The 22,270-nt window shown below is 65.2% G+C and overlaps 1 protein-coding gene across 3 annotated transcripts; it reads left to right on the forward strand.

The window, feature by feature from the left end:
* Positions 1 to 4: 4 nt before the first annotated feature.
* On the forward strand, positions 5 to 21,561 carry GALNS (galactosamine (N-acetyl)-6-sulfatase). Of its 3 annotated transcripts, XM_047788934.1 has the most exons (15): positions 5 to 197; positions 6,440 to 6,563; positions 7,103 to 7,177; positions 8,155 to 8,257; positions 9,070 to 9,213; positions 9,816 to 9,882; positions 9,981 to 10,108; positions 10,255 to 10,394; positions 12,005 to 12,108; positions 13,480 to 13,616; positions 14,162 to 14,264; positions 14,603 to 14,703; positions 16,335 to 16,456; positions 18,322 to 18,439; positions 20,651 to 21,561. In XM_047788934.1, coding segments are annotated over exons 1-15 (1,584 nt in total). In that variant the 5' UTR covers positions 5 to 80; the 3' UTR covers positions 20,652 to 21,561. The 3 variants fall into 3 exon arrangements, with proteins under 3 accessions (XP_047644890.1, XP_047644891.1, XP_047644892.1); XM_047788935.1 differs by lacking the exon at positions 14,603 to 14,703; XM_047788936.1 differs by lacking the exons at positions 14,162 to 14,264; positions 14,603 to 14,703.
* Positions 21,562 to 22,270: the final 709 nt, after the last annotated feature.

Here is a 22,270-nt window from a genome sequence, read left to right on the forward strand (position 1 = left end):
CTGCCCGCCCGGAAGAACCGCCCGCTTGGCTCGCCCGGTGCCCGCGGTTCCCGGGCTCTGCGGCGCTGGGCGCTGTTGCCATGGCGGCGGTTGCTGCGGCGACTCGGTGGCGCCTGCTCCTGGTGCTGAGCGCCGCGGGGCTGGGGGTCACGGGCGCCCCGCAGCCCCCCAACATCCTGCTCCTGCTCATGGACGACGTGAGTGCGGGCGCGGGCGGGGCTCCCGGGACGGCTGCGTTCGGGCGGGGGCGCGGCGGGGGCGGCAGCGCCGGGCCCTGCCACCCGCCACCTGGCCGGTGGGCGAAGCTGAGGTGAGGTGGTCGTGTCCAGGCCGGGCCAAGAGCAGACCCTCCTGCCCTGTCTCCTTCCCTGCCCCTCCCGCGCTGGAAGGACAGACGGCAGCCCAGACCCGCTGGCCGCTTGAGGGCCAGCGCCCCTGCTCACCCTTGTCTCCTCCCACTGCTGGGGTGTCTGGGGTGGGGAAGGTGGGCATTTGCTGACCGTGACCCCAGCCTGCCTTCCCTGAAAGTCGCCTCCCTTTCCTCTGGCGTAGGGGACCTGCCTTGCCAGGGCCTGTCCAGACTACCTGGTCTGGCTGCTCTGGTCCTGCTGAGAATTGTGACCAAAGGTCAGGCCTTTGTGGGGTGGGGAAGAACAGAGCCAAGAAATGTCCCCTGTTGGGTGTTTGTAGCCCTGGGCCCGAGGTCACGCTGCTCACCCTGGTGGGCCGGCCCTGAGCTGTCCACTCATCCCTTTGTGAGTTTGTCCCCATGCTCCTTACCCAGGAAGTCAGAGTGGTTTTCTTTTTCTTTTCTTTTCTTTTTTAATTTTCCTTTCTAGGGCCACACTAGAAGCATATGGAGAGTCCCAAGCTAGGGGTCTAATTGGAGCTACAGCTGCCACACCTACACCACAGCTCACAACAACACTGGATCCTTAACCCACTGAGCGAGGCCAGGGATTGAACCCGCAACCTCATGGTTCCTAGTCAGGTTCATTTCGTCCACACCATGACAGGAAATCCCAGAGTGTATTTTTCAGACACTTTCTTAGGAGTGGAGTGGAGGTTCTGAAATTCGTCCACGTGAGCGTCGGGGTAAAGTGGGGTCGAGGACAGAGCTGGGCTGAGGTCCCATCCCTCTGAGCTGTGGGGGGACTGCAGCCTTTGGGTCTCCCCTCCTTGCTGTCCTGAGGGCTGAGGCAGCGCTTAGGTCCTGCACACTGCTCCTAAGCCTGTGAGTCCAGAGTGGTGACAGTGTCTGTGGGGCCCCGGTTGGCTGCAAGATGAGGTTGCCAGGAAGTCCAGGGCGAGATTAGAGGGTTGGAGCCTTCAGCACAGCCTTGACCTCTTGCGGGGAGGGGGGAGGTGCTGGAGCCTGAAGTCCATCACTCACGGCAGCAGTTGGACCAGTCATGGCCGCGTAACAAAACCTCCACAAAAGCCCTCAGCCCTGGGCTTCAAGGGGTTCCAGGCTGGCGGACACATTGCGGCCCGGAGAGGGCAGGGTTGCTCTTCCCACAAACCCCACCCAGGTCGTCTCTTGCACCTGCTGAGACAGGAAAGAGGTAAACACAGTGCCAGCCTGAGTTCTGGGAGCTGTTCTAGGAAATTATCCAGCTGGGGGAGGTTGTGGGAGCCCGACTTGCAGGAGGCCTGGGGCTTCTGAATTTGGGGGTGGGGGGGGGTCCTTGTGGGGCTGAGCCCTGACCTGTGAGGTCAGAGGCCAGGTTGGGGTCAGAGGTGTCAATTGGAGCCAGGCTGTTGGACTCCCACGTGGGGCCTGGAGCCTGGAAAAGAGGTTGGTGTGGTGCCTCCACCCCCGTACTTGGTGCCAGAATTGTTCTGAGTGAAAATAGCCCAGAGTTCCCCAGAAGGCCGGCAGAGATCTCACGGGAGCCTCCGACCGAGGCCGTGAGCCTCAGGTGGCTGCCAGGCGGTCCTGGCTGGTTGGAATTGCGAGACGCTACGTGTGTGAGATACATTGGGTTCCTAAGATGCAGTACAAGAAAAAGACACAGGAGTTCCCACCTATGCAGGTGTAGAGATGGTGCATGGTCCATGCAGCCGCAGCGGAAACAAATCCAACTAGGATTCATGAGGTTGCGGGTTTGATCTCTGGCCTCGCTCAGTGGGTTAAGGATCTGGTGTTGCCCTGAGCTGTGGTGTAGGTCCCAGATGCGGCTCGGATCTCATGTTACTGTGGCTGTGGCGTAGATCAGCAGCTGTAGCTCCAGCTCAACCCCTAGCCTGGGAACCTCCGTATGCCTCGAGGGCACAGCCCTAGAAAGTGAAAAGGAAAGATAAGCCCAGAAAGATTGCAGAGAGACCCCGAGCTGACCTGCTTCTCTCGAGTCGTGTGCATTGAGACGTGACAGCTTCCAGAGCGGGCTCCATAGCTCATGCCTTGGGAGCCGTTCTCATGGCTGGTATGGGGACCCTGTTTGTGGGTCTTGGGAATGCTGGCTCTGTGTCACTTCCAGCCTCCTTGGAGCTGATGCTCCCAGGCCCGGGTTCCTGCCCTGCCCATTCTCCAAGGTGAAGGCTCACCAGCAAGGTTTGGCCCTGCAGGCCTGCTGCAGGGACGTGTTCTGGATTTCTGGGGCTGAATAGGTACCACGTGTGCCCATAGCCACCTGTTCCCCAGCTGCTGGGCTGCAGGCTCAGCCGGGCGGCTCCCTGGCCTGGTGGAGGCCCTGAGCGGCAGAGCGTGACCGCGTCTTACTCAGGGGCCTGACGCAGGGCCCCTGGCTGGGTGTGCAGGGTGGGGCCCCGGGAAACTGGCACAGCGGGCCAGGAGGCCTAGGGCCTCTCCTGTGTGGTTCCTCCTTGTGGCTTTGAGGTTCTTCAGCAGCTGAGGGCCTGAGAAGTCGGGGAGACCCCTGTCCTGGTCACTGAATGACAGAAAACACACGCCGGGCAGCTTCAGCAGCTCCCGTCACGGCACAGCGGGAAGGAATCTGACTAGGAACCGTGAGGTTGCGGGTTCAATCCCTGGCCTTGCTCAGTAGGTTAAGGTTCGGTGTTACGGTGAGCTGTGGCGTAGGTCACAGACACAGCTCGGATCTGGTGTTGCTGTCGCTATGCAAAGGCCAGCAGCTGTAGCTCCTATTAGACTCCTAGCCTGGGAACCTCCATGTGCTGCAGGTGCAGCCCTTAAAAAAAAAGCAGCTTTAGCAGCAGTGGGAACCAGGGCTCTCCTGACCGCACAGCTTCTGGCCTCGGAATCCAGAGCCCCCCACCCCCCTACCGGCTCTGTGTCCCCACGCTGCCTCTGCCCTGGTCGTCAGGCGGGGCAGGAGGGCGCACCCTCCAGGGTCAGACCCAGGGCAGGCCCCGGGATGCAAGTTGAGAGGACGCAGAGGAGCTTCAGTGGCCCTGCCTCGTCTCAGTTCTCCAAGGCCGACGGGGATGGGGTGTGGGGACAGGGCTTCCTCCCTGGGCGTCCCCAGCCCACAGGGCCACGCCTCAGTTTCCTACTTGTAAAACAGGACTAAGGGGGACCCCCGGGTCGCAGAAGCCAGCTCCTGCATCCCCTCGGTGGCCCCATGTCGCAGTGCCCCCATCGGGAACCTCCAGGGCCTTCCGTGCTTGCAGGCATGAATACGTCCAGGGCCTGGTGCCTTTGTCACCAGAGTCTTGAAGTCCCCACGCAGGAAAGGAGGGGCCACGGCAGGAGGACGGCAGGCCCTTGGTTCCGGCTGGCCTTGTGTGGCGGACGGTCCCCTGGGAGGGCAGAAGCACCCCTTACACTGTGCGGGGGACCCCCGGTGCTGGGGAGGGTGGTCTCACGGAGGCCTGTAACCCTGCACGGTGGATGTTAGCAGCCCTGTTTTTACAGCTGAGAAAGCCAGCCGACGAGTAAGTAGAATCTGAGCAGGAAAGAGTTAACCCAGCAGGCCAGGGACGGCGCCTCAGGCTCACCCGGAAGCAGGTGTGCCCGGGGCGGCCATCTGGAACTTGAATTTGGGGAGTAGCCTGGCAGCCCCTGGTAAGAGGGGCTCCCTGTGCCTACAGGGTTTCTGGAAGTGGTCGGATTTGTGCTGAGCCCCGCCTTCCTCCTGGGAGGCTGGGTTCGGGTGGTGCCCAGAGGAAGCTGCCCGCGTGACCAGCCTCTCTGCCTCTCTCTGCTGCTCCTTCCTGGCCCGAGCAAGAGGGAGGCAGCCCCCCGAGCCCCGCCTGCCTTCCTTCCCTCTGCCATGCCTCTCTCAGACAGCTTTCACTCCAGCTCTTGTCGTCAGAGAAAAGCTGTCTCGGCAACCTCAGAAGAAACCAGCTCCAGAGGAAGCCCAGCCGGAAGGGTCTTTTCGCACCCGCTGCACATGGAGGTTCCCAGGCTAGGGGTCCAATTGGAGCTGCAGCTGCCGGCCTACGCCAGAGCCACAGCAACGCGGGATCCGAGCCGTGTCTGCGACCTACACCACAGCTCACGGCAACGCCGGAGCCTTAACCCACAGAGCAAGACCAGGGATTGAACCCGCAACCTCATGGTTCCTAGTCGGATTCGTTAACCACTGCGCTACGACGGGAGCTCCCGGAAGGGTCTTTGAGAGCAGAGTGTGCGTCCAAGGGCACAGGCCCCGAGATGGCTCTCGGACCCGCACATTGGGGTGGGCGGGACGCTGGGAGACAGGAGGCGCAGCACTGGGGGCGCGTGGCGCTTCCTCCTCCAAGGCCGCAGCACCTGATGGAGGGCGCGCCATGGGAGTCGCTGACCAGCGCAGGGGACATTGAGAGCTGCCGCAGACCTACCTGGGCCCGTCGTGGGAAGGCCCGCACACTCAGCCCCCGCGCACGACCCAGAGCTGCCGGCCCCCGTGACCACAGCGGGCCGGCTGTGTGGGACTCGCAAGGCCGCCCGCGTCTCCGGGTTCTCCGGTCGGTCCACCACCTGCTCATCTTGGTCCAGACCTGTGCCCTCTCACGGCCCGAGCCTCGCCCTCGGCCGGCTGAGCAAGGCCCACAAGTCAGGAGAGCGTTCAGAGGCCCCAGAGGGACGAGAGTGGCCGGGGCCCGCCAAGCCTCGCAGGGCGGGGGCTGCGCTGTCCCCCTCTGGGAAGGTGTCCTTTCCGTGACCGTTCACCCGGGCAGTGGGCACGGCCCCCTTCGCCATGTGGTGCAGCCGTCACCAGGGTCAGCTTTGGGAGCTGTTCATCGCCCCGGGAAGAAGCCCCTGTCCCGGCGAGGAGAGAGCCAGCCTGGAGGGAGCCTGGAGCATCCGGAGGGGCCCAGAGGCAGCGTCGCCCACCCACGCCATTGGCTGCAGAGGGAGCTCAGGCAGAGCCAGGCCGCGTTCCCCTGTGCTGTTCAAGTATTTCTTTAGAGTTCTCACATACACGGCAAAGTCAAGAGGCTGTGGCCATTGCGCACCTGTCACCTTACCTGGATTCTGCCTACGTCATCTTGTGTCTGTCCATCCCTGCCCACATGCTAACCTAGCGCGCCACCTGGCAAGTTGTGTCTTGGTACAATGCACGTGACACAGCTTTACCCTTGTAACGTGTTTTCCTTTTTGAAGCACAGCCGGTCCCTGGCGCACAGCAGGGTGACTCGGGGCCGTTCTGTTTCCCGTTCTTCCCGCTGTGGTTTATCACAGGGTGACTCCAGTCCCCTGTGTGATGCAGGAGGATCTTATTGTTTATCCATCCTCTTACTCTTTTTTTTTTTTTATTGGTCTTTTTAGGGCCACATCCAAGGCATATGGAGGTTCCCAGGCTAGGGGTGCAATCAGAGCTGTAGCCGCTGGCCTACGCCACAGCCACAGCCACAGCCATGCCAGAGCCAAGCCACCTCCCCTGCCCCAGGGCTCCTGTGCTCCTGGCTCCTGGCCTCCTCCCTCCACCTCTGCCCTCGTCCTGAAGGCCTGGCCTCCTCCTGCGTGGCCACCTCGTCTCTGTGTCCCCCCATTGCTGGTTTAGGGCCACCCCGTGCGCCCTCGTCTTAGCGAATTACGTCTACATCTCCAGGTGAGGTGACAGGTTCTGAGCACACAGTACATGCGGGGTGGGGCTGTTGTGACCAGAACCAGATGGATGGACCGCATCCCAGTTCCTGCTGGTCAGTGACGATGCCGGGGCCGAGTCCTCTGGGCTGTGCGTCCTGCTGCTGCGCTGTGCACGCTCTCTCTGGGGCCGGGTGGCCCAGTTCTCTGGGCTCTCGTGGCCTCGCTGGCTTAGCTTCATGGGGCCTCACCAGTGGTTTGAAATCTGAATTCATGTGACAGAGTAGGATGGCCCCTCTGTGTGTGGAAGCCAGAGCTGGCTGTCCTGGTGCCAGCACCCCGTGAGCTCACCGAGCAGGGTCGGGCAGGAGGAGGCGGGCGGCTGATGGCACACAGACTGCACACGGACCACGCCCTCGGGGCGCTGCGGCTTCGCTGTGTTCTGATCCCTTCCCCCAGGAGGGAAAGGGTCACCCCACCTCTGCATGCTCTTCCCTGCAGATGGGGTGGGGCGACCTGGGGGTGTACGGAGAGCCTTCCAGAGAGACCCCGAATTTGGACCGGATGGCCACGGAAGGGATGCTGTTCCCCAGCTTCTATGCAGCCAACCCCCTGTGCTCCCCATGTGAGTGCGGCTGGAGACATGGAGGGCGGGCGGGGGCACCACTGGCACCAAGGGCTCAGAGCCTGAGGCGAAAGTGTCAGCTTTGGGAGTTCCTGTTGTGGTGCAGCGGAAACGAATCCACTAGGAGCCGTGAGGTTAACCCCTGGTCTTGCTCAGCGGGTTAAGGATCTGGCGTTGCCGTGAGCGGGGGTGGAGGCCGGCGGCTACAGCTCCGATTCGACTCCTAGCCTGGGAACCTCTGTATGCCGTGAGTGCGGCCCAAAAAGAAAAAAAAAAAGTGGCCGCTTTGGCATCGAGCCGAGCACGGTGGCTGGTTCAGGGAGGCGTGTGGCCGGGAAAGTGTCCGCCGTGTGCAGGGGGCCACGCGAGGCGGGGCCGCGTGTCCCCCTCCCGCCCCGGGGAGCATCTCTGAGCTGGAGGAGAGGTAACCCCGAGGGAGCAGCGCATGGGGGGCCTGAGGGCAGGACTCGGAAGCTGCTCAGGGCCAGCCTCGGGCCTGACGCGTGACTCATGGTTTCCGTTGTGTCACCTCCCTGCAGCCAGGGCGGCTCTGCTCACCGGACGTCTGCCCATCCGCACCGGCTTCTACACCACCAACGGGCACGCCAGGAACGGTAGGCTGCACCCGGGACTGACAGGCGGGACGTTGGTCACCTGTCCTCGGGGTGACTTGGCTGCTCGCGAGTGCACTTGTCACGCCGGGGCGCAGGCGCTGTCTAGTTATAACTCACCTTAAAACAGGCCACACAGGAGTTCCCGTCGTGGTGCAGTGGTTAACGAATCCGACTAGGAACCATGAGGTTGCGGGTTCGGTCCCTGCCTTTGCTCAGTGGGTTAACGATCCGGCGTTGCCGTGAGCTGTGGTGTAGGTTGCAGACGCGGCTCAGATCCCGCGTTGCTGTGGCTCTGGCGTAGGCCGGGGGCTACAGCTCCGATTGGACCCGTAGCCTGGGAACCTCCGTATGCCACGGGAGTGGCCCAAGAAATAGCAAAAAGGAAAAACAAAAACAAAAAAAAACAGGCCACACAGCTTCCATCAAAAACCATGTGGTTTTGGAGCTCCCTGGCAGCCTAGTGGTTAAGGACTTGGATTTGTCACGGCCACAGCATGGGTTCATTCCCTGGCCCGGGAACTTCCATGAGCCTTGGGCGAGGCCAAAAATACCCCCAAACCAGAAAACCCCACAGCAAGTGTTTTAGGCATGTAGGGGGGGCCACGAGGGGAGGCCGGCCTCCATCCCAGCTGCTCCCTGTCCTGGGGGTGGGGCGACATGGCCTTCGCATCGGGCACACCCCCCCTCCGGGGCCCGCTGCCCGTGTGGGGGCAGCTGTCCACCCTGAGACCTGGGGTGGCCGCGGCGAGGTCAGCGCCCATGACCAGGTGGGGTTGCAGGGCCCTTGAAGGAAGCGCATCCTGTCAGAGCACGTGTTCCCGAGACCTGACGTGCAGCCCCCCCCCGCCTCCGACTGCCCCGGCAGCCGTGCCGAAGGCAAGGAGAGGCCGGAAGAGCCAGAAAGTGCCCCAGCGCCGCCGCCCTGACCAGGGCTCTGCCCCTGGAGCCTGGCGGTCACGTGCTGTGTGGCCCCGCAGCCTACACGCCACAGGAGATCGTGGGCGGCATCCCGGACCCAGAGCACCTGCTGCCGGAGCTGCTGAAGGGCGCCGGCTACGCCAGCAAGATCGTGGGCAAGTGGTGAGCCCACCCCGCCAGGCCGGGCGCGTCCGCACGGGCTCCTCAGTAAACCGACCCCTCGGGTGGAACGTGGGCTCCGTGCATCCCGGGTCCACTTAACTGCCCAGAGCGTCCCTTACCTGCGGCAGGGCCCGTGGGGCTTCCCGTTACAAGGCGGGGCATTGGCTGTGGCGGCACCACCGAAGGGGCCGTGTTACTGCACACGCGCCATCACGGGTGACACGTCGGCACACGCAGGGCTCTGTCCGGCAGCAGGTGGAGGGTGGCCGTGAGCTGTGGAGTCACCAGGACCCCATGACCACGATCATAAAAGATCTCATTGGGACACACAGCGTCGCGCGGGTCTTTGGTTGAGGGCATTAAGCGGCTTCTCTCCTTGGGGGCACCCGAATGTGCAGCCCTGGATGTTGGTATAAAGGTCACGTGTCTTCTTCCCTTTCCTGAGCATTGGAGCCGTTGGAGACAAGCAAGCCCACTTCCTACAGGGAGCCTTCCCTGATTTTCCAGCCCCGGTTGTCTCCCCCTCGCTGCCGCTGTGCTCCTGCACGGCCTTCGCAAGGGCAGGCGCCTTCTCAGTGCCTCTCGGGGACCACTGCTCCGTGCTGCTGACAGGTCATGTCCTGGGGACCTGGCCGTGTCCCAGTGTGTGACCGTCGACTGGAGTTTAAAGACTGTGCAGGGAGGGGCGGGGCCCGCGGCACCCGGGCCGCACACGCGGGGCTGGCTGCGTTCTCTGAAGGTGGCGGTTGCCGCCGCTGGGAGCATGAGGCGCCCGCGCGGGGTCCCTGACGTGTCTTGGTTCCTGTTTCTAGGCATCTGGGCCACAGGCCCCAGTTCCACCCACTGAAGCACGGATTTGACGAGTGGTTTGGGTCCCCCAACTGTCACTTCGGACCTTACGACAACAAGGCCAGGCCCAACATCCCCGTGTACCGGGACTGGGAGATGGTCGGCAGGTGACAGCTCTCCGCCCACTCGCTGGGCTGGCCCCGCCCCGCCACTGCCGCTTGCTGCCCTCAGGCATCTGAGAGCCATGCCCGGGGGGTCGTCCCGGCTGCCCTGGCAGGCCCTGCCCCAGGTGGTGAGGGGACTGTACCTTGGACGGGATCCCCCCCGCCCGAACTCAGTGCTGTCTGAGGGGCCATCAGCTGTGGGACCGACCTGGTCTGGCCCGTGGGCAGCTGCAGGCAGCTGGGTCTTTCCTGAGTCTTCTTTCGTTGCTGGTTTGGTTTTGGGGGGAGCTCATCACACGTGCTGCTGGGCTGTAGGTCACATGCTCAGCGCCCCCGGCCTGGCCCTGGAGACCACAGACCCGTCCCTCTCTCGCGCGCGGGCCCTCCTGTGTGACACAGGGCTCCCATGCTTCTCCCAGACAGCGGGGTCGCCGGGCGCCAGCCTCAGTGACCTTGACGGGATGTGGGCAGGAGCTTCCAGGTGCCTGGTTTGGGTCCTGACCTGAGCATTTTTTTCTCTTCTATAAACAAGGCCTGTGGCTTTGCTCCCGAAGTCAGGGAGAGGGGCTTTCCTTCCCTGAGGCCGGTGTCTGAACTGTTTTCAGGTTTTACGAAGAATTTCCAATTAACCTGAAGACGGGAGAGTCGAACCTCACTCAGATTTACTTGCAGGTGACGGGGCCTCCTCCTCGGACGGCGGCCGGGGCTGGGCTGGCTCCGGGCGGGGAGGGCGCCTCGGGCGGAGGACGACGGCGGGTCCTTCTCCTCAGGAAGCCCTGGATTTCATTAAGAGGCAGCAGGCCGCCCGCCGCCCCTTCTTTCTCTACTGGGCCATCGACGCCACCCACGCCCCTGTGTACGCCTCCCGGGCTTTCTTGGGCACCAGCCAGCGAGGGCGGTGAGTCCCTGGCCGCAGAGATCTGGACTCCTGGGTCGGGGGGTCGGGGGGTTGGGGGGCCGGCCGTGCTCCCTGCAGTTAGGGTCCAGCCGCTGTCCGGTCGCGGACACCCCCGGCCCCTGCCGCCCGTGCTGGTTCTCCCGCAGGTATGGGGACGCCGTCCGCGAGATCGACGACAGTGTCGGGCGGATCCTGGGCCTCCTCCGGGACCTGAAGATCGCGGGAAACACCTTCGTCTTCTTCACATCTGACAACGGAGCCGCCCTCGTTTCTGCGCCCAAACAAGGCAGGTGCTCGAGCAGATGAGGCTCCGCTCGGGGCCCCTCGCCCCCCACCTCCTGGCCGAGCATAGAGGGGCGCCCCTGGCGGGGCCGGCCTGGGCCTGGTCCCATGGGAGCCCAGCACCCAGGCTCCGGGGAGCACCCTCCCCTCCGGAGGGAGAGGCACCTGCAGACGCCCGCCCCAGGCCCCTCGCTGGAGCCGGGCTGGGAGGGAGAGCTTGGATCCGCGGCTGGAGGCCGAGTCACAGCCCTCATCCTGTCCTGGCTCCGTCCCCGGCTGGTCCTGGAGCCAGGTTCCCCGGCCGCGTCTTCGTTCTGATCTCAGGTGTGACACGGCGTCTGTCGTCACGTGTCCGGGTCAACTGCACCTTTTTCTGTGTTTGGGGGCCTCTCTTCACGAAGGAGTTGTGACCCTCCAGCAGCCAGGCTGGGCTCGGTGTCACCCCCCCCCCCCCAGAAACACACTCACGTGGGCTGCCGTGTCGGGAGGGAAGGCGCTGAGCCTCAGCCCCGAAGTGCTGGCCATGGGGGGGCTCGGAGCTGCTGGAGCAGTGTGGGGGCTGCTCTGGCCCCCGTCCCTGCCGTGTGCACCGCTGCCGGCCTGCAGGCCTCCTCGGTGCCCTGCGCCCCCCGGGGCCTCTCAGCCCAGAAGTGACCTGTGTTCGCCATCCCGTTCCTCTTAAAGAGGCCGGGGCCCCAGCAGGGCCCTGAGTCACTGTGACACCTCTGGAAGGAAGGTCCCAGGCAGCAAGAGACCCCGTGGGGGTGGGCCTGGGGGGATCCCGGGGGCAAAAGGGCTTAGGTGTCTCCAGGACAGGCAGGGCACAGCAGGCTCAAGCGGAGAGGGGGCTGCAGCGGGCAGGCTGGCGGTTTAGCGGTAGGAGAAGCTCTGGGCGCCCGGCCCCCGCTGGAGAGGGAAGCAGGAAAGAAGCGGGCTCTCGTCAACCTCTGGCCTGTGCCCCTCACCGGCCCTGTGCTGACTGGCACGTGGGTTTCTGGGTGCCAGGGGTCACTGACCTCAGGGTCCCGAGGTTGCGGAGTCTCGGGTAGCTTAGGCTGGCAGAGCCCAAGCCCCCTCTTGTCCTGCTCACGGGGCTCCCCTGTGAGCCGGGACCACACGGCAGCCTGTCCTCTGCCCCTGGCATGGCTCAGAGTGGCCGTGTTGGAAACGCAGGCCTAGGAGCTGGTGCCTTTCACGAGGCCCCCCAGGCCGGGCACGCAGGAGACGCTGTGCACGGTGTGCGCAAGGAGCTGGCACCTGCCAGGCGCAGGCAGGACTGTCACGGCCGTGAGGAAGTTTCTGTGTCTTACACTAACGTGTGTGCATGCCCCGTTTGTGCCAGGTTGCTCCCCACGGGGGCATGACCTCGTGACCACAGCTCTAGGACAGTCACCCGGTCAGAGCCATCTCCAGGCCTTCTGACCTTGAACCTGAGGCCTGAGCCCCATTGACCCCGTGCCAGTCTCAGTGCCTCAGAGTTTCAGTATGGTCATCTCTGCGGGGCAGGGCGAGGAGCCAGGAGGACAGACGTGTCCCGAGGGCCAGTGCCTGGCAGGGCATGTGTGGCCCTGGGGACTTGGGCAGATGGCCTGACGGGTGGCTGCCCCTCGCCAGGTGGCAGCAACGGGCCCTTTCTGTGCGGGAAGCAGACGACATTCGAAGGCGGCATGAGAGAGCCTGCCATCGCCTGGTGGCCCGGGCACATCCCTGCTGGCCAGGTGAGTCAGGCCACCTATGCCAGGTGTGGTGGCCCTGGGGTGTGGCAGCTCGGTCCTGTCGCTGGCCTGCTCCCTGCATGTGCTTGCCATGCTCAGGCCACATGAGGCCCAGCTCCACGCTCTCCTCCACATGCCCTGGGAGGTGGACAGGGGCCGTCCTGTGGGTATGAGGGCTCCGTCAGTGGCAGAGGCCCCTGGGGTCAGCCACGTGGCAGTTCAGAGCTGGGCTGAGCTGCTCAGGCTTGTTCCCTGCAGGCCCCATCACGGTATGCCCATGGGTGCCATGGGCCCTGGCAGGGGCACAGAGCTGGGCAGTAAGGCTGGTTTGGCCACAGAACCTCTTTTCCAAAGTGCGTCTCCCCGGACACTGCTTCACCACCACCCCGGAGACAGCTGCTGCACACAGGCGTGGACCGTGGGGCTGGTGACCCCGGCTGGTCCCGGTGGCCCGCTGGCTGGCCTTTCCGGCTCCCGAGCCCCTCACTCTGCCCACCCCGGGCCTGGAGCCCAGTTGTCACCTTCCTAACCCAGGGCCTTGGTTCAGACCCCGCGCAGGGATGGGGGGTCGTCTGGCAACATGCGCGTTGCTCGTCCCGTGCGTCCTTCGCTCCCTCCGCCAGCAGGAGCACTGCTGCCTGTCCCTCCCCCCGCGAAGCCTCCACGGAACTTTTGAATGGAACACCAGCCTCGTGCCCCCCGACTAGGTGGCAGAACCAGGGGTGACGGTGGGCTCGGTCACCCACGGAGCGTCTCCTTGGGGAGGGTCCCTGGGCGTGGGAAGCGCTAAGTTGGGGTCCCTCGGGTCGCCTGCCCCAGACGTGCAGGCGTGAATCCGCGGAGGCCAGCCGGTAGCCCCCCAGTGGCCCCTCCGGGCCTCCCCCTGCCGGCTCCATGGACTGGGCCGCTGGGTTTGGTCTGGCCCCTCCTCCCGGTGCCCTGCGTGCTGCTCGGGCCCCGGCTTTCATCCTCGTCCGCTCCCACCTGACTGGGGAAGTTCACCGTCGGCCTAGAGAGGGTGGGCCTGGCCAGGCGGAGCCTGCCAGCATCTCCCTGGTCGGGGTGGCGGGGGCAGGGGGCGCTGTGCCACCTCTCCCCTCCGTGGGTCCACGCGCGGCCCCGGCAGAAGCGAGGACCTGGGAGTCAGGATCCGGTGGAGCCTCCGCTGCTCTGGGGTTAGACTCAGCCCCGGATCTCCCCACGGCCACTCTTCCTGACAGGGCGCGACCCCCTCTGGGGGCCCTGAGCTCAAGGGGAGCAGCCCCGGTGAGGCTGCTGGGGGGGGGCAGGGGGGAGGGGACACGTGTGCACAGGCGTCCTCAGCCAGGGCTGCCTCTGCGGCGCGTGTGGACGTGACTGGGACGCCCTTTACAGGTGAGCCACCAGCTGGGCAGTGTCATGGATCTCTTCACCACCAGCCTGTCCCTCGCAGGCCTGGAGCCCCCCAGCGACAGAGCCATTGACGGCCTGGACCTCCTCCCAGCCATGCTGCAGGGCCGCTTGACGGAGAGGTGGGTTCCAGCCGGGCCCAGAAGGAGGCGAGGCCAGGGGACTTGGGCACAGACCGCGTCGTGGGGCAGAAAGGCCTTGCTTCCCGTGATGTCCGCCTCCCCTGCCTTGGCCGCAGGCGGGGCAGGGAGCGTCCGAGCCTCAGGAGCCGGGCACCTGTCCAGGGCCAGTTCCTGTGGCTCAGGACCAGCTATTGTCCTGCTCAAACGAAACGAGTTTCCAGGCCGCCGGGAAGGGGCGCGAACGCGAAAGCCTGAATGGTGGGGCCAGGAGCGCACAGCTCGCTCTCTTTTTTTCTGTCTCGAAACCTGGTGTGAGAGTTTGTCGCCACCGGGGCGGGGTGGGGCTGCCAGCTGTCACAGTCCCCGCAGGCCCCCTGCCGGCCCCCCCTGTGCCAAGGGTGAAGGGGCCGTGGGAGCCCCCAGCCTGGGGACCTCTGCGTTTCTGCAGTGCGGTGTCGCGCTGTCCCTTCTGCGGACCGTCAGCCCCGAGCTTGCTGGCAGGCGGGCGCTCCACTCGCCCCCTGACCCTGCCTGTGCCCCGACAGGCCGATATTCTATTACCGCGGCAACACGCTGATGGCCGCCACCCTCGGCCGGTACAAGGCCCATTTTTGGACTTGGACCAATTCCTGGGAGGAGTTCAGACAGGTAAGGGAGCTTGGGCTGCATGGGCTCTTCGTCATGTCCTTCAGGAGACACAGTGGCCGCAGGGACCAGAGGCCTCTGTGCCGTGGCTCACGTGTTAAGGAGTGGGGGGCGGGGGGCGCGCAGTGTGGCTGCAAGGACAGCACCCACCCGGCCTGGCCCGTCCAGATGCCTTCCCCAGCCCCCCAGGCAACTCGGCGACCCGCTGGGAGGCTGTCGCCGCGTCCACCCAGGTCTTAAGGGTGGGGGCCCGCCTGGTCCTGAGAGGGTTCGGCTGCCCTCGGGCGCGAGGCGCGCGTGGCTCCCTCCTGGGTCTCCGCCCGACCCCTCCGCGCGCCCAGGTCCGAGGACACGAGGAAAGCCCGCTGACGCCCCGGAATCGGACGGGGGAGCCGTCGTCGGTCGGGAGACCCCTCCGTGCCGGCCTCTGTGCACAGCTGGGGTGCGCACTGCACGTGGAGGGACCCGGGTCTGGGACCTGGGCGGGTGGGGAAGTGGCGCACGTGGGGGCGCACGTGGGGGTCGGGAAGTGTCAGGAGAGGCCCTCTCGGCACAGGGCTCAGACACGCGGCTTCAGTTCCGTGAGGGTGGCTTCTGGGAGCTCCCGCGCTGCTTTGGTTGGCACGGACTCTGGCCTCCTCGGGGTGAAGCCCACGAGGCTCCCTTCTGCAAGCTGCGGGCACCCAGGTCCCTCCCTGGGAGGGCGGCTGGCCCAGCACAGCCCCCGGGGTTGGCACCCTTGCAGTTCCGTGCAAGTGCCGAGGGGAGGCCCGCTCGCGGCGCCGATGGCCCTTCCCCTCCAGGGAGCAGGAAGGCTGAGGGGGCGCGTGAGGTCAGAAGGGACCTCGGAGCCACTGACAGCTGCTGAGCCCCAGGGAGGCTCCGTGTGCCTCTTCCAGACCATTAACGTGGGAAGGAGAGGCTTCTCCGCAGGCCACGTCCCAGGGCACAGGTCTGGGGTCCCAGGTGCAGGGCTCACCCCAGGAGACCCCGTTAGCTTCCCGCTCACCCCTCATCTGGGTGTCTCCCACCCTCCCTCACATCCCCCCCCCAGCGTCCATGGGCCCGCCTGCCCGTGGCCTCCCCTCGTGGGGCGTCTGAGGCCCAGGGCGGGGCAGGAGCGGGGTCCACGTGACCACGCAATTCCCGCGTTTCCGGACTAAAGCCACAGGCGCCAGCTCGAGGGCACGGCCTTCCTCCTCCCGCCAGCAGCCGTGAGAGGAGAGCGGGGCCTCCATTGAGAAGCTCATTTGCGGAGTTCCCGTCGTGGCGCAGTGGTTAACGAATCCGACTAGGAACCATGAGGTTGCGGGTTCGGTCCCTGCCCTTGCTCAGTGGGTTAACGATCCGGCGTTGCCGTGAGCTGTGGTGTAGGTTGCAGACGCGGCTCGGATCCTGCGTTGCTGTGGCTCTGACGTAGGCTGGCGGCCACAGCTCCGATTGGACCCCTAGCCTGGGAACGTCCATATGCCGCGGGAGCGGCCCAAGAAATAGCAAAAAAAAAAAAAAAAGAAGCTCATTTGCTTCGCATCCGGGTTATAATCGGTCTTCTGTCCAGCCTTGGATTCTTCTCCATTAACCGCCCAGCTTTTTTACGCCAAACGGGGCTGTTTCTCCCCCGTTAAAGCCGTTTTTGTTCTCTGGCTGGCCCGCTCCCCGTAGGTCAGTCACCCCCTTGGGACCCACCCAGGTGTCCGTCCTTGGCCCACTGCAGCCGGACTGGGAGTCGGCTGCTCAGGGCAGACAAGTGGAAGTTCACGGGCTCCTCCCCTCCCTGCTTGAGTGACAGGCAGAACGTAGCTGCCCCGTGGACGGCTGTCCGTCCCGCCTCGCAGTGTGAGGGCGGCTGCTCGCAGGCAGGCCACGCTCGTGTCTGCAGGACAAGCAGGGGGCACGTCCCTGAGTGAGTCCTAAAGCGACTCCGTCCCCCACCAAAACAGTGCCGAGACCGCAGGGGACAGTCCACGGGGCAGGTCGCTCAGCAGCCCTGGCCGGGAGGGGGAGGCCCCGTCGCTCAGGCCAGCACCTGCCGCTTGTCGCGGCCGCTCAGCATCCTCCTGGCGTCTCTTTCAGGGGGTCGATTTCTGCCCCGGGCAGAACGTCTCGGGTGTCACCACCCACTCGCAGGAAGAGCACACGAAGCTGCCGCTCATCTTCCACCTGGGACAAGACCCGGGGGAGAGGTTCCCGCTCAGGTGAGCCGGGGCAGGGAGGCCTCGAGCCAGGCCCGGCCACGCGGCTGCGCCGGACGCGGGAGAGGACACAGGACGGGACGTGGAGCGTGGGGCCTGCTCCCCCCCCCGCCCCAGGGGCGCCCACCCCGGCCCACTGCAGGCCTCGTGCCTGCCACCCGGGGGCCTCCTCGGTGACAGCCCCCTCCCTGGAGCTTCATCCGGCTCCGAGGCCTGCGACCGGGGAAGAGGGAAGACGCTGCCCCCAGTCTTCCAGGACCTCACAGTGCGGCCTTGTTGGAAGCGGGTTTGCAGGTGTAGTGCGGTGGGGTCAGGGGAGAGCTAAGCTTAGAGCAGGCTGGCCCTGAACGCACGACTGGCATCCTGGTAGCTCGGGCACAGACCGTGTGCCCACAGGCAGAGGTGGACAGCTGCTGCCACGGCAAGGACGCCTGCTGAAGGGACCCTCCCTTGGAGCCTCTGACGCCCGGATTTCAGACTCTGGCCTCAGGAACGAGGACGGATCCCTGCCGTTTCAGGGCCTCCCTGAGTCGGGGCCCCCGGGGCACTCGTGCAGGCGGGAGCTGGGAGTATCTCCAGGTATCCCAAGTCACAGGAGGTCCCCTGGGGCTGGGGGCCAAAAGCTAGACAGAGGCATCCTGGAAGCAGCCTGAGGCCCTGCTCTCCTGGGACAACCCGGATGTCCAAATTCCCTCGGGGCGCTGTCCCTCCTCCCCAGACTCCAGCTCAGCTCAGCGCAGTTTTACACGCCCAGGAGTCTCTCAGCCACATGTCCCAGCAGCACCTGTGCGCTGCTCCTGACTTTTTTCCAGCCAGGCCCCGGTGGGGGCCACCTGCAGCCCCCAGCGCCTTTAGCCCGGCTTGCAGACGGGGCGTGCACTCTGGGCGGACTGTGAGGAGAGGTGCCCTCATCCCGCCCTGATGGGAGGCGGTGCTGACACTGCTTCCTGACACGGTGCAAGCCCTGCCCGCAGCTGGCACCTCTGCCCCACCTCGGCACCTCCCGAAATCCTCGGTCACTGGGCCTGCACTCCCCATGAGACCCCGTGACTGTTCAGGGTCACCGCCCCTAAAAGAGGGCCTGGGAGTTCCCGTTGTGGCACAGTGGTTAACAAATCCGACTAGGAACCATGAGGTTGCAGGTTCGATCCCTGGCCTTGCTCAGTGGGTTAAGGATCCAGGGTTGCCGTGAGCTGTGGTGTAGGCTGCAGACGCGGCTCAGATCCCGCATTGCTGTGGCTCTGGTATAGGCCGGTGGCTGCAGTTCCAATTCGACCCCTAGCCTGGGAACCTCCATATGCTGCGGGAGCGGCCCAAGAAATGGCAAAAAAAGACCAAAAAAAAAAAAGAGGGCCTGGCATGGACACAAAGCCTCCCCAGCTCCTGTCACACCCCTACTTCCCAAAGTGTGTGCTGCTGCACCGGACTCTGGAGAGATGGGACGCGGCTGGTGCCCCAACTGGGACACACATGGGTGCAAGTCCAGGGCTCGGGCATACCAGACATGGTGATTGGGGCAGCCACTCAGAGAGCAATGAACCTGGGCTACGGGGATGAAAAGGAACCCTGAGTGGCTCAGGGCGCTGCAGCGCTTGGCAGTGCCCTTGGCGGTTCCCGATGAACAGCAGGCTGAAGGGTCATGTTTGCTGTCCTGGTCACGTGGCTCTGCCTAAACCCTCAATTGCTGGGGGTTCCTGGGGCACACGGCTCCTGCCAGAGCCATGTGGGACAAGGTGGGGCCCAGCCACAGCCGCTCTCCCCAGAGCTGCTGGATGCTGGACCACAGAACGGAGCTGGTCCCCAGGCTCCCCCACCCAGCCTCCCTGTCCCTCCCTCCACCCTGGTGACCTCGTGCCCCTGTCCCACAGCTTTGCCAGCACCGAGTACCTGGATGCCCTTCGCAAGATCACCCCGGTCGTCCAGCAGCACCAGGAGTCCTTGGTTCCCGGGCAGCCCCAGCTCAACGTGTGCAACCCGGCAGTCATGGTAAGCGGCTTATGCCTGGGACGCGGCCCCAGAGCATCACCTGCACCTTCGACAAGAAGCCCCTGGGGAGTTTCCGTGAGGGCGTGGGTGGTTCCCTGGCCTCGCTCAGTGGGTGAAGGATCTAGTGTTGCCACAAGCTTTGGCGTAGGTCGCATATGTGGCTTGGATTCCGCATTGCTGTGGCTGTGGCATAGGCTGGTGGCCACGGCTCTGATTCGACCCTTAGCCTGAGAACTCCCACATGGCCCGGGAGCAGCCCTAAGAAGACCCCCCCAAAAAAAAGCCATCTGGAACTGCAGTGAGTCTGGCCCCCGAGTGCTTCCCAGAAGCACAGCCTGCCCCACAGGTTCAGGGGTCCTGGGTGGCCTGGCAGGACCCAGCGCCGTGCAGAGCTGATTCCAAAAGCCCGGGGGCCTCATGTCCCTCCTGGTCTCACAGGAGGAGCACCAGGGCGCTGGGCCCTCTGCAAGTGTGGGACAAGCCAAATCCTTGTGGGACTGTGGGGTGTGGGCGCGCTGGGTGGATGGCCGGGTGTGTGGCCAACGGGTTGGCCACCTCCCAGGTCAGGAACACAGGTCCCTGCCTTGACCGCATCACACCCCATGGGGGGCCTGCCCACAGGTCCGTCCTGCAACGGGGCTGTCTGTGTGGCCCCCTGTCCCCCGCATTGGAAGCTTCAGCAGCCCCCAAACCCGCAGAGCAAAGCCAGTGGCTTAGCCCTGCTTCCAGCCTTCCGGCCCCGCCCTGTCCCCCGCAGACCCGCCTGGCGCTGTGAGCACCCTTGAAGCTGCAGGCCTGGCACAGCCAGGCCACTTGGAACCTGCTGCCTCGAAGCAGGAAGGGACGGGCAGTGCAGGGTGGGTGCGTGTGGTGGGGGCACTGAACAGAGGTTGATGTTAGGACGGGGGTGAGGAGGAGCGGAGTGTGGATGGCTGAGGGTGGCCTGGTGGCTGTTGTCCCCATCCAGGGCGGGGGCCAGCAGGGCCTCCCACTTCCCTCGGAAGGACACCAGGCAGGCATTGCTGCCTGAATTCGCCGTCGTGGAGCAGGAGGTCCCTGAGGTGCCAAGAGCCTGAGAGATCTCTGCCCCTCGGAGCCAGACCTGTCCCCTGGGAAGCAATGTTGTCCCCACCCCAGACCGCCATCTCCCGCGGAGCCGCTTGGTGGCTCACAGACCGGAGGGGTTTTAGTGATGGGAGGGGCGCTGCCGCCACCTCCTGGGCAAGGTGGGAACTGCCGCAGCCCGGCCGCCCCCGAGCCGGGAAAGCGGTGCCCCCTCCCCAAGTGGGCGGAAGACCGCAGTCGGTAGGTTGGGCTCAGGCTCGCTCGGAAGCGAGCGCTGCCCCTGGAGAGGCGCACGGACTCCGCCCCGAGTGGGCGTGTGCGCCGCAAAGCCTCTCCGGTCCCCTGCCCCGCTTGGGTCCTGCTTAGCCCCGCTCGCTCGTCCGGAGCAGCCGGCGAGGGCTCCGGTGGTGTCCTCTGCTCCCAGGGCTGCAGCACACCCCCTCCGTGACGCCAGCCCCGCAGGCTGGGCCGGAGCGAGCGCGCTTCCTGCGCCCTCGCTGCCCCCCTCTGCTCTGCTTCCTCATCTACACCCGGCCCTGCAGGGTGGCTTGCATGACCCCAGGGCCACCTGGCACCATCCAGGGCAGGAGAGGGCGTGGCCCATGGCTCTCGCCGGCTCCGAAGCTCCGATTCTGTAACACAGGAGCCTCTGAGGGCCTGGCCGGGGACCGCTCTATGGATGACTGTGGACGGGGACACCTGGGTGGGGGGGACGAGGCGACACCACGAGGGCTCCCTCCCGGGGGCATGAGAGTTCCCTTTTGTTGCGGGGAAAACATCGCCACACAAAGCAGGTGTGCCCGGGAAGATGCTGGGGAGCCCCCCCCCCGCAACAAGCCGTCTCTCCCTGGGCATCCGGGCCCAGCCTGCAGAGTTTTCCTTGGGAAGTCTGGGCCAGCGCCTCAGCAGCCGGCTCCTTCTCTGCTACAGCGGCCGTGGAGGCCGAGGCTGTGCGCAGCTTGCTCACCCCTCCTGTTCAGCAGCGGGCTGCTGGCTGCTGCGCCGGCCTCAGGCGATGGGTTGCTTCCGGGCGGCGCCGGCTGGCTTGCACCCCGCAGCTGTGGGGGTGGGGCAGGAATGGGAACTGCTGAGTCCAGAAGGGCTTGAATTAACTGCATGTTCTCTTTCTGAATTTCCATTCCCCAGAACTGGGCGCCCCCGGGCTGTGAAAAGCTGGGGAAGTGCCTCACGCCCCCGGAATCTGTCCCGGAAAAATGCTCCTGGCCCCACTAGCACCTGCTGGGCTGAAGCCACGTCCGGGATCTCCCCAGACCTGCAGCTGCCAGGGGCTCTGGTCTCCGGGCTCCAGGGCTGGAAGAGCCCCAGCTGCCCTCTGCCCTGCCCAGTGCCAATCTGCGCCACCTGCAGCCAGCAGCGGGACCTGCAAGGCCATGCCTGCCCGAGCCCGGGCCCTAGAGTCACTCCCTCTCAGCCTGCCGGATTCAGGCTGCCTGATTCTGCCACCTCTGGCTCCCATCAGCCCCTGAACCAGATGCTGCCTGTCTCACAGGCTCCCCCTCTGCTCCACCTGCCTTCCTGGCCGGCCCGATCCAGGGCCCAGAGCATGTGACTTGCTCTGGCTGCCCCAGCAGTCCGTGGTGTCAAGGAGGGTAGCTGTGCCAGTCAGTCCTGTGTCACCCCTTGCCATTACGCAGGGGGGGTGCCCTGGCCCCACTCCCCATGATGGGGGTTTGTGAACATAGAAGGGGGAGCAGACCAAGATCCTCCCTGACCTGGATCCTCAGCAGCCAAGGCTTCCCGAGGCCGGTGGGGACAGCTGACGCCAGCACCTCACCCCTGACGCCAGCACCTCACCCCTGACGCCAGCACACTGGGCCTGTCTGTGCCTCACAGCTGCCCTGCCTGCCCTCCTCCCCTTGAGCCCAGGGTGGCAAAGCTTGAAGATAAGCCTGGGCAGGTCTGTGGAGACTCCAGCCACCCCACCCTGAAAGCCTGTGGACCATTTCCATTCTGCAGGTTGTCAGGCCAACTCTGCTGTTTTTAAGACTTGGGAAATTTTGAAAAAGCAGTTCTAGAATATAGGAACAGGCATTTTAGCTCTGGTTTGTTTTCTTTTTAGTGAGATGCGCTTTGGAGGCAGTTGTTCCCTCTGGTATGGTGGGGGCTGGAGTGGGCCGGGCCAAGCATCCCCCCCCTCCCCCGCTCTCCCAAGAGTCCAGCAGGTCTGGGAAGGGCTTCCACTTCTCCCTCGCCCCTGCCCAGGCCACTGGTCCTTCGAACTGCTCCCCGCCTCGGGCCCTCCCCTCAGGCTTCCGCACCGCTCTCCTGCTCTGAACCCCTCCTTGCTCGGTTCCCCAGGCACTCGGCGCGCTCCTGGGGGAAGGCCCGGGCCGTGCCCTGTGTGCACACGCGCCCGGAATGCGCCCCGCCTCCCCGCCAATCCGCCCCGTGCGCGCGCCGGTCCCCTCGCAGAACGCTGCAGGCGCTGAGCCGAGACCCGGGAGGAAAGGGGAAGCCGGTGCCCGCCCGAAACCTGGGGTGCCGGCCGTAACCACACCGAAGACCTGCGAGCAAGCGCCCTCGACTCGGACAAAACCTGATGAGGCTTTTCCCGAGAGCCCGGCCGGGCCCGCGCAGACGTCCCTGGGGCGGAGACGCCTCTGAGGAAACTAGCTCGAGTCTTAAAAAGGCTGGCACCTGAGATTCGATGAAATACGGTACTTGAGCCGGGAGGCTCCGCCCCTCGGGCGCAGCCCCTCCCCGTGGCGCCCAGCCCGGCTCCTTCCGCACAGGCGCGGGATCGCG

The sequence above is a fragment of the Phacochoerus africanus genome, chromosome 8 (assembly GCF_016906955.1).
Source record: "Phacochoerus africanus isolate WHEZ1 chromosome 8, ROS_Pafr_v1, whole genome shotgun sequence".
NCBI lineage: Eukaryota > Metazoa > Chordata > Mammalia > Artiodactyla > Suidae > Phacochoerus > Phacochoerus africanus.

Excerpts from the sequence above, each read along its gene's own strand:
- GALNS (XM_047788934.1), top strand. The coding sequence starts at position 81 with ATGGCGGCGGTTGCTGCGGCGACTCGGTGGCGCCTGCTCCTGGTGCTG. Across the intron at positions 9,214-9,815 it reads GACTGGGAGATGGTCGGCAG|GTTTTACGAAGAATTTCCAA; the intron begins GTGACAGCTCTC and ends AACTGTTTTCAG. Across the intron at positions 16,457-18,321 it reads GGGGAGAGGTTCCCGCTCAG|CTTTGCCAGCACCGAGTACC; the intron begins GTGAGCCGGGGC and ends CCTGTCCCACAG.